Source organism: Microchirus variegatus, assembly GCF_963457635.1.
Source record: "Microchirus variegatus genome assembly, chromosome: 1".
Taxonomy (NCBI): domain Eukaryota; kingdom Metazoa; phylum Chordata; class Actinopteri; order Pleuronectiformes; family Soleidae; genus Microchirus; species Microchirus variegatus.
This window is the reverse complement of record NC_139802.1, coordinates 39,639,061-39,650,226: the sequence shown is the minus strand read 5'-3', so window position 1 is coordinate 39,650,226 and position 11,166 is coordinate 39,639,061. Positions and strand designations below refer to the sequence as shown.

Here is an 11,166-nt window from a genome sequence, read left to right as displayed (position 1 = left end):
AGACGTTAGCACACAAAACTAGTCAGGAATGACAACAAAACACGCCTGTGATGAAAGTCGACAGGAGTTGAGTGTGTGCGAGTCTCCCACGGTAACCGTTAAAAGTGAACGATTTAAGGCAGCCGCGTTCATCATTTCACCGCGTCTGCGTGTGTTAAAGTGTACACAACGACGTACCTGTGCAAGAAGAAGTCGTTCACAGGGAGAAATTCGCTTTCATATGTTGTTGTTAACGACGACGAGTGTCAAATAGCGGACTCCACGCTCACTATCAGGCGCCATGTTTTTCTTTCATCGACGCATGCGCGAGCGAAAGGGATTGTGGGAGATGGAGTCTCTGCATGATGTAAGTAAATCGCTGGACGATGAGGCAAGATCACACCGTTACCGAGCAATACACTGACTGGGTGGGTGTTATTTAAACAACATGTATCATAGAGTAACGTAGAAATAATAATCAAATGAATTAAATTCATGTAAAACATTTGGTATTAACAGTAGTAGTATTTTAAATCGGAAACTGCATTTGGGAGTGCTGAGTCAGTTGCCTTTGATGTGATGAAATGTTTTTTTTTTTAATGCAATCATTATTTTTTTGAGTCTGGCCTCATTGAATGATAACTGACTCATATATACTCATAAAACCCCCAGAAAATACAATTAGCATTTTAAGCATTTCTAGGCATTTTAACATATAATCATTCCATCCATGTATCTTGTTTTCATACTTTTTATTATTATTATACTGTTTATAGAAATTTAGAGACCAAAAAAATACGTATAGTGGGCTTTTATGGTCCACAAGACTTTTTATAGAGCAGTTTGTTGTCTTTTCTTGGTGTGGTTTTTGCACCAAACCTCATCAGATATCAGTTTTTATCCTTAATACAGCATCACCGTCTGGTAATTTTTTTTTTATAATGCCAAGTGTCATGCTTGGACCTTATTCTTGCCCGTCATTTCAATTGTACAAGTGTATATCCATGTACTCCATCAGCACTGGGCAAAACCAGACAACAAACACTGCAAACTGCTCAATCACTAACAATCCAAGGAATACAAGAAACGTCCACACCGTGCAGGATTACAGTTGAATTATTTTATTTCTTTAATACACACAACGTCCGCAGAGAGCCTCTTTGGACATGCCTTCTCTCATACATCCCGTTTTTTTTCTTTCTTCAGCAGATCATGAGACAACATTTACTTCTTCGATCAAGTGGTCTTCAGAAACATGAGGGGAACTACTATTAGGACAGGAAACAATTGCATCAGAGGGAGGCACACAAAAAAAACAAGAGTTTGAAGACTTTAGATTGTCTCAGGCAGGCAGCTGATTGTCCCAAAGACATGGAGATCTCCGTTTACTGTAATTTCACTGGAGGGAAATAAGAAAAGAAAAGAAATCAAAATTGCACTGCCATGAAAACAGATGGTGTACGTCATTAAACAAAACACTTACTGTTGAACAAAGCTGTGGTCAAGCAAAAGGGTTTCCAAAAGGATCTCCAAAGGCGGCTGTTGAAGCAGAAGTCTGACCAACAGCAGCAGTCTGCGATAATAAGGATTAGAATAAAACAGAATTACACATGATAAACACGCGATCACTGTGAGCTGTGCAAATTCGAGTCTAATATATTAATCTGTGTACCATAGTTACAGGTGGTGCTCCGAACGAACTCGAGTTTGGAGCCCCGAATGCGTCATCAAACATGCTTGGATTGAAGCCTTGTCCCTGGGATGGTGCCGAGTTTGTGGCAGAAGAGAAGGCGGAATCAAGAAGGCCAGAGTTGACGCTTGGAGCCAAAGCAGGTGCAGGTTTAGGAACGTCTGGAAACAGACACATTACAACACGAAACGCAATTATTGAGAAATCTCAGATTCGTTTTCATACCAAAGTTCAAAGTTGAAGTCATTACGCGGCTGCATTACCATTAACCGCTGACATCTGATTGATGTCGAAGTCATCATGATCTGCAGCATCCTGAGCCACGCCCACTTTATTGGAAAAGTACTGATCAAACGCCCCGGCTTCATTGCTGCCAGAGGCCGGAGCAGAGTTGGACCCGACCTCCCCTTTCCTCGCTGGAATGGCCGGAGGCTTGACAATCTGGAAATCCTTAAACATGTCCTTTCCCATCTTCTTTTCCTTATCTCCAAGAGGGTCCAACGCGGTGAAGGCACTGTTCTCTACCTTCGGAGGAGCCTCTTTAGCAGGCGGCCTGGGAGGTGCACGCGACGGACCATGCTGGTCAACCATTGCAGGGAATGTTCCAGCGTGGAAAGGATTGGTCTGGGCAGGCTGACCCCAACCTGGTGCACCCATTGGACCAGGTGGCGGATGCTGGCCCCAGACTTGAGGTGGGACACCAAACTGGGACGGCACCGGCTGGCCCCAGGCTGCGGGTGGTATGGGTAGACCGCCAAATGCGGACGGCTGTGCGTAGTTGGGCCTGGGGCCTGGAGAAGTCATACCTGGCACAGGATACATGGAGGGTGCGGCGGCGGAGGCTCCCCACATGCCTGCAGCAGGGATGCTCGTCACTGGAGGACTTAGCTGAAGATTCCCTGAATATGGACACAAAAAAACGCAGGAACATGGCAGTTTAAAGCCTGAAAAACACATTTGGTTAAAAGCAACAAAAGTTCCCCTCTTGTGTATTACCCAGCGCAGCTAGGGAGTTGGGGGCGGAGTTGGCAGGCGCACTGTTGAAAAAGTTGCTCGGAGCAGACGATTCCTCGGATTGAACAGGAGCGGCAAAAATCTCTGCTCCGAACAGGTCACTTGATGTCGCCTAGTCACAAAAAAAATACAACGATATTAAAGACACGTCTAGAGATGCAGCAAAAATAATACTAGAATTATATATGTCAAAAATAAATGCTATGAACAGTAATACATATACATGCTTTTCCACTTACCCTTGCCTTTGTCACTGTAGCATGAGTGTTAGAAAATATGATTATGAGCAGAGGTGAAAAGAGTGTGCAGTGGATTGTTCAGCAGGACAAAGTCAAAGTGTCATATACCAAAGCCAGTTAGGGAAGCATGTGACCACCTGTGCATGCACCAAGACAGAATGGATCCAAACAAGCCTTTAACCACAGGTCTAAATTACAGGCTGTGCATATAAACGCATATAAAACCCAGTGCATTCTCGAGCATATCACACCCTGTCTGACACTGATGTCATGGCCCAAATGTTCAGAGAGGGAGATGTTAGCAACTCACCATTCCCTGTAAAAATGCACATAAACTCCATATTTAGGCATCACACATGCAACTCTAACTGTGATTCATGTGGCCCACGGAATTTCACCTTTGCACTCCTTCGACCTCGTCCTGCCTTAGAGCTCTGCGGAGGCGGGTTTATGACAACTGAATCCTTGCTATGGGTCGCGGGGGGTTGCGTGTGATGAGCTATGCCGTTAGCGACGGCGGGCGTTTTCAAAGACGAGTCAAAAAAGGGGTTTTTGTTTGAGAGAGCTGGTCCAGAGCCCTCGTTCCCGTCCATCATGGTCGTCGTGCTGCCTTGCGTTATTTTGCCCCCTAGTGGCCACTGTCCGTTACTGAGCGCAAGGATCATGGTCTTGCTGGTTAACCCATTTATCTGTCGACTAAGAAGTTCAGAGTTTCCATTCAGAACGCCGTTAACAATTGTCTCGTTAGTGCTGCCAGCAGTGCTGTTTACGGGACTGGTGTTGAGGAAGATCTGGGAATGGTCGGGTGCTGGCCCAGAGGACAGGGGGTCATCTCTAAAAGGGTCGCTGTCTGGGGTTGGAAAGTAACCAAATGCCGAGGAGAAGGGATTCTCTGTGTGGAAAGATGCTCTATTGTCGGGGCCACAGGAAGTTACAAAGGAGTTTCCCTTTATGCAATTCTGATTGCTGTCAACTTCAGCAGAAAAGTCCAACAAGAGAATATCATTTGAGTCCTGGTTAAACGTGTGAGATGGGGAAAGTAGGAGAGAGAGAAAAAAAACAGATTTATGAATCATTTCTGCAAAAGAAGATAAAACATGTGTTAACAATGAAAAATGAATCACGTGGTGTGAGAAGAGTGAATATTTAAAGCTGCTACCCGAATATCTCAGATTTGGGGTTAAACGTGATGAACTCTGGACAACAATTTAGCATCATCCAACTTTCAAAATCTCGTTGTGACTAAATTGTCACTCGTTTTAAAAAAGTATTTTGGTATAAATATAGCAACTTGACATATAACTCTACCTGCAGCAGCTTTAAACATTCAATGAACAATGAGATTGTGAACACGAAGCATAAACTCGGTCCTTAAAAGGAGTGTTTTTGCACCTTTGGCAATTTCCAATTTATAAGCAACATTAAAGGTGCATTATGTAATAAATCTGAAGTCACAGAGACTCAGGAATAATGTTCATATAACAAACTGAACTCAGCAGCAACAACAGTACAGACAAAATATTTGCATTAAAAAAAATATTTTGCAGACTGCAAATCATGTTTATGTTTTGAAATCATGTTTTGGCATGTGGCGCCACCTACCGCCGTCTACCAATCATTGCAGTCAGTAGAGTCTCAGCTGCCGAGCAACCACGGGTTGCCAGTTACGTCAGAAAACAAAACCTAAAAGACCTCGGTATTTTTTTAATTTGAATGTAGGTTTCGTTTTCTGATGTAACTGGCAACCCGTGGTTGCTCGTCAGCTGAGACTCTACCGACTGCAATGATTGGTAGACAGCGGTAGGTGGCGCCACATGCCAAAACATGATTTCAATGTATTAACCGTTTTCGGCCACAAAAAATACCGATGTCTTTTAGGTTTCGTTTTCTGATTTAACTGGCAACCCGTGGTTGCGCGGCAGCTGAGACTCTACTGGCTGCAATGATTGGTAGACGGCGGTAGGTGGCGCCACATGCCAAAACATGATTTCAAAGCATAAACATGATTTGCAGTCTGCAAAATACTTTTTTTAAATGCAAATATTTTGGCTGTACTGTTGTTGTTGGTGAGTTCAGTTTGTTATATGAACATTATTCCTGAGTCTGTGTGACATATTAGGAGGATTTTATTGTCAGTTACTTTAGATTTATTACATAATGCACCTTTAAATGTGGTCTTTTCAAGAATCGAGTTTACACAAACAGACACACACACAACGGGAATGATTTGGAAGGAGCTGGTGTTATTTAGTGCATCCACTCTTTCGTTTGCCAACCCGACGACAAAGAAAACATTCAATGTAAAAACCTATTCTAACACTTTTAGATGAAATAAAACTAGCCAACAAGGCCATAAATACCAGCTACACTTCATTGGCCAAGTATAATTCCACTATGTGGTGGATAAAAAGGGACATTTGACACTATGGCACCACACTTACATTTGGAGCCTGAATGTCTGGAGGGGTTGACATGGCTCCAAAAAGGTCAAGCTGCTCCACTGGCTGGATGTCAAGAAGAAACAGAAACATACTGTATTTATGCAGCTACTAAAATCCACTATAACAGCGATATTTTTTTTATTCAGTGTTGGGCTGCAAACAGAGCAGGAAGGGGGGGGGGGAGGTCTTACTTGAGCAGGTTTGACATCATCCATACTTAACATGTTTCCATTCTGCAAACAAACAAAAAAATTTGGATAAACAGAAAAGTTGAAATAGCGACGAAGAGAAGCCGAGTAAAAATTGAGTGCTTTACCTCAACCAGTGCACTGCCATTTTCACCCTGTAAACACAAGTTTGACAGTTAATGATTACACAGATTTTCCTGTCATTTCACATCATTCGCCCGGGAGATGTGATTCCCTGACAGAGCACAGAGAGGCAGTGTTGGCCTTCCAGAGGTGTTTACAATCCTGAACGCCCCTCCCACACGAGTACGCCAAAAGCTTTTTCAGAGGGAAAAATGTCCTCACTGTCCAACTTTTGAAAAGAAAAAAGAAAAAAAAAAAAAGAAAAAAGAAAAGGATCCTAGTCTGAAAGCCAAAAAAGTGCCTGAACTAGTTACCTTCTGCGAGGCCTCTGCCTCTTTCTTCCTCACGTTGAAGATGACTTGGAAGAGATCTTTCAGATCGATGACCAGCGGCTCGGCCTGTTGTGGTGACAAACAAAAAAAGACATTTGCGCATTTGCATCGTTGCATCCAGGATTTTGTTTAAGTGACTGTCAAATTATTCAAAGGAAAGCACATAAGGTATTGTTTAACGCTGAGAGCTGGCATTCCTGGAGACTGGGTTGGGACCCACAGATGGGTCACAGGAGATATTTTTTGCAGTCGGCTTCAACCATTTCAAAAGAAGTTGCAGAAATTGCGGTAAAAATAGTCCGAAACATTATGTAACGCACAAATATGTGTCTCGTTTTGACCATTATTAAACGTTCTTGGCTTTAAAACAGGAGAACTGAACGTGTCGTGTCCCGTTCGTTTCGTACCTGTTGTGCGGTCTTTATGGCGAAGAACTGGTGCTGCCCCTCTGCGCCGCACACGTACCCGAACGCCCTGTTGTCCGTCACGTCTCTGGCAATGAAGGAGATCTTGTTCACCACGTGCTCGTGCTCAATCACCTGAGTGACAGGGACACAGGGACTCATTAGCATAATACAACGCCATTTCATCTGACCTGACGGGATGAGAGGGGGGGTGGTGGTGAAAAGGACAAACTCACCCCTGATTTCTCATCAATGATCTTGATTCCCGACATGGAAATGTTGACCCAGATCCTCTGTTTGTGTTTGCCCTGGGACCGAGCGGCAACCGCCATGCCCTAGAGTGGAAAAAAATGACATGTAAATAAACACAACAGGACGAGTTTTGGCACTATGTCGCCCTCTGGAGGGCAGGCAGTTGAGGGCAGGGGTTGAATCAGCAACATCATCGCTATCTAAATACAGACCATCTATCTATAAAGCAAGTTGCGTCTGTGTGTCTGTGACAGGCATACCTCGCTGACAGTTTGTCAGATCGCCCTAAGACTTTGGATATGGGTTGAGCATGGCCCGATGGTGTGCATCCTTGATTTTCACAATTTTTGGAGGAATTTTAATTTTCGATGATTTATCACGCTACACCAGGCAGGCAGCGGCTCATCAGCAGCGGCTGCGCTGTCTGGAGCGGGGAGGTGAGAGTGAAGAGGCTGTCCTCACGGTGGGCGAGACATTTTCACACGGTTCACAGCAGAACATGGTGTTATACCGAACCGAGGAAGTTGGTGTCAATTCACCAATACGCTAGTACATATTTATTTAGCATTAGAATACTACTACTTTGCGGCGAACTTGTTTCTAATGGTAAGCTAGCGAGGCTACGATTAGCACTAGAGTAGCGCTAACACAATACAAACACTGTGCAACCTCATTAGGCACAACGCAAATGTTTTCATTTTTGGTTAGCATTAGCGTAGCTAGATGTTTTGACCGTCAGCCACGCCTGTGTCTGTATTATGTTAGCTTTTACGTTCTTTATCATGCATTGCCATAACTGAAATATCTTCTTCAGCTCCCACTATAGTACATATACATATACATATACATATACATACTTCCTACGGGCACGAGTTACATGAAAAACAATATGGATAATACTGTGCTTTTAAAAGTTAGTAGCTCTAACACTATGGAACACACTCCTAGTAGAGAGTGGAATCTATACGTTTGTGCAATGTTCTATGTGTTTTGGTTCCGATAACCATGTATAGTTTGTGTATGTTTAACAGTGTATTGCCTCTATGGAGTACTTTGTAACATTTCAAGTATGTTTTAATCACTTTAAAATGAAATCACTGCTTCTAGTAAGCATTTTATATGCACTTTCAGCAAGGGCCTTGTTTTACAGAGGCCGCCATCTTGCACCGCGACTACAGCGGCCCGTTTCCGTTTTTAAAACAGAAGCTTACTACACAAACAAAGAAGGACGATATCCTTTTGTGGAAGTTCACTGTTAGATAGAGGGGTATACGGAAGAGTCTTACAATCTGCAGTCTCACCATTACCGCACAATGGATTCTTTTTAAATTTGTTTTGCAAAGCTAGCAGAACAATGTCATGCCGCACCTTAAGTTTCATCATGGAGTCCTGGCACATCTTGTCTCCTCGGGCCTCTGGGACGTCATCGATGCCAATCAGCTTGGCCTTGTATCTCACGCCATCACCTTGAAACCTGGCCAGCAGGTACTCATCTGTTTTCTCTGGAACTGTAAGAAAAAGAATTATTGCAATATCCAGGGCCGTTTCTAGCTGTTTGGGGGCCCTATGTGAGATACTATTGGGGGCCCCTATTTTTTTTTTCAAACTCGTGGTAGAGATTCCTAAATTTTTCTGATTACCCCACAAAAATATAATAAAATACGAGTCTGAACTTGCAGTTTGGGGGGCCCCCTGGTGGCTGTGGGGCCCTATGCAGCTGCATAGTCCGCATATAGCAAGAAACGGCTCTGGCAATATCATAATAAAAAAAAATAAAAGCTTAATCCAAAGTCTCGATGATCGGTCACCTTTCTTCTTCTCTTTTTTGAATGGAACCTTGGACGTGGCCGTGGCCGGCGAGGCCGGAGGCGTGGTGGAGGTTGAGCTCGTCGTCGGGGAGGTGGCGCCGGGGCTGGCGGGGACCGACGCGCTGTTCTCCACCTCTGCTGACATGGCGTCCGGAGAGAGGGCGAGAGAGAGAGCCTTCGCTGGAGGAGAAGACGGTCAGGAGGAAGCTCTGTGTTCAGGGACAGCGAGGTCAACCGGGCAGACGACTCCTAACACCCGCACATGCTTCAGTGTGGGAGAAAAAACAAAAAACAAAGGAAAATAATATGGTCGATTCTTTGTGAAACCGCAACACAAGGTGCGACTGTAATTGGTGATAATTAAAAAAAGGTTTTGTAGGGAGCTGAACATCATAAACAATCATCAGGCTTTTTTAACAATGCACAGTAAACGTTTACAACCGCAGAGAGGAACATAAACACGATCTACGAGCCATAAAATACCATTGCACCATATAGAAAACACATGCTCTTTAACCCGGCTTTATATGTTATCTCAAAAGACAAATACAGCAACGGTAACATTGTTCACCTCTTCGTTTAATTCAATCTGTTTTAATATTGGCTGGAATTACGCAGATTCAGTGGTAATGTAAACATAAACAGAGAGAACCCCACAGTGCCTGACACAATCCAGTGAGCCACGGTAGCTGCGGATCAGATTAGCACCATATAAACACAGAAACAGTAATGTGTTGTGAAAGTGTTGCCTCTGGACTAAAAATCAAGTTCCACATCAGCCGATTCTTCATCTACGACCTCAGACGACCGACCTACTTTCACCGTTACTATCCTCATCGCAGAATAAACAAACACCGCCACTAATCCCACGCATTCAGTCAGATTTTCAATCCAGCGCTGACGTACCGTACCGTACCTTTAGGAACCACTTCCACGGCCGACACTGGCTGCAACAGCTGTGCAGAGGAGCTTTGTGAGCATGTTAGGGCGGACCAAAGGTTGATCGTGGGCAAAGGTTGAGCAATTACCTGAGGTTCACTTTACGCTAACAAAGCAAAAGATCTCGTGATGGCCAGCGAAGCAGCTATAAAGAGAATTTGGAGCCTTCGCTGTGATGATTTACTCAGAATGTCCTCAAAAGCTCAAAAGGAAATGAGAGGTGTACAAGCCCGAGATAAGAGATGTAGGGTTTTTCCCCCTTTATCGACGCAAATCTGACCGGATCTGAGTTAACGGAAGCTGCGGATTCAACACCGAGGATGAAGAGATTGGTAATGTTTCTCTTACATCACTGTGTAAAACAGCAAAAAAAAAAACTTTCATTTGATCTGCCACTGCCAAGTGGGACAAGCAGGATACGCCCCTTTGATATATGTATGTTTGGATCCCAGTGGCGACAATTTTCAATTTCCCACAAGGCTCACATGCTTGTTATTTCGCCGCCGTGCGAGGGAGAGCGTGGAAAAAAATCCAAGATCCCCCCAAAACACTTGTTGACGCTCCTTCTAAAACACGAGCGTGACACATGACTGCACTGGTCCAAGCCACTGCAGTAGGTGTCAGAGTCCCACTAACTGCAAGGGGGGGGGGGGAAGAAAGAAAAAAAACGCTCATAAAAAAGGGCAAAGCGTCAGCTGCTCACTGCAGATGTTTAGTTAAAGGATTATCCTTTAACAACGAGCTGACGACTGCAAGAGACGAAAGGATGAGCAGAGGAATCTGGAGCTTTTTTTCTTTTCTTTTTTTTAACAGCATCCGACAGTGTCTCTCGGAAAGAGAGAACTCTGCGAATTCACATTCGTCAGCAGAATAGCTGCTGTTGCTGCTGCTGCTGCTGCTGCTGCTGCTGCTGCTGCACAGCAAAAAAGGCAGAAATGTCACAATCCTGGGTCAGTCAGGAAACGTAAACGAGCGCACATCTGGAGGAAATCAGGCAATGACTCAGTCTCTGCAAGTGAATGAGATGGTGAAATACCACAGGGCCCACTGTGAACACAGAGCATGCAAAACACTTTCATACTGCACAGGGAACAGGGAAAGCTGTTACTCAACACAACTATACACATATATATATAGATATATGTGTGAGGGAATGTTAAGAAATATATAAGAAAAGTCCTTTAAATCTTTACGTCCTGTAATCATCATGCATAGAAAGACAACACAGAGGAAAAAGTTTTTTTTTTGTTTTGTTTTGGTTTTTTTTTTTCCAGACACAAAAAAGGACCATAAATTAAGCTGTAAATGAAAAAAAAAAAGTTTGATTTTTTTTGTTTTCAGACTTTAAAGCACCAACTTTCACTAACTCAAGAGTACTTTTACGCACAAGAAGTGGCCACTCGTGTTAATAAATCAATGCACGGATGGAAAAGACGCATGCACCAGTCGTCCAATAACCGTACCTGTGTGAAAGACAGCGCACAGACAGTAGTGATGGTGGCGGGGACTGAGTCAGTGAGATCCTGCTGGACACGAAACGCCGCTTCTGCTGCCTCTGCTTCTGCCGCTTCTGCTTCTGCTGCTTCTGCTTCAGCTCAGACTTGGTTTGGTTTCCCGCGATGTCTCCGCGGACACGGCGCAAGACAAAAAAAAAAGAAAAAAGAAAGACCCAAAGTCAAACACAGCCTCGGAAAGCGAGCAAGGAGTCAGATGTTTTCCGCTGAACGCAGTGGACGGAGAGCAGCCAGAGAGAGTGT

General features: G+C 44.0%; 1 protein-coding gene across 2 annotated transcripts; it reads right to left on the bottom strand.

Moving 5' to 3' along the window:
- Positions 1–1,103: 1,103 nt before the first annotated feature.
- On the bottom strand, positions 1,104–11,166 carry dab2 (DAB adaptor protein 2). Of its 2 annotated transcripts, XM_083893169.1 has the most exons (15): positions 10,873–11,166; positions 8,471–8,735; positions 8,031–8,170; positions 6,647–6,745; positions 6,414–6,545; positions 5,989–6,072; positions 5,680–5,706; positions 5,555–5,596; positions 5,364–5,426; positions 3,321–3,935; positions 2,666–2,795; positions 1,933–2,568; positions 1,652–1,830; positions 1,463–1,552; positions 1,104–1,378 (listed from the first exon to the last, which is right to left on the bottom strand). In XM_083893169.1, exons 2-14 carry the CDS (start codon positions 8,613–8,615, stop codon positions 1,481–1,483), a joined length of 2,364 nt encoding a protein of 787 aa, XP_083749295.1. In that variant the 5' UTR covers positions 8,616–8,735; positions 10,873–11,166; the 3' UTR covers positions 1,104–1,378; positions 1,463–1,480. The 2 variants fall into 2 exon arrangements, with proteins under 2 accessions (XP_083749295.1, XP_083749296.1); XM_083893170.1 differs by lacking the exon at positions 3,321–3,935.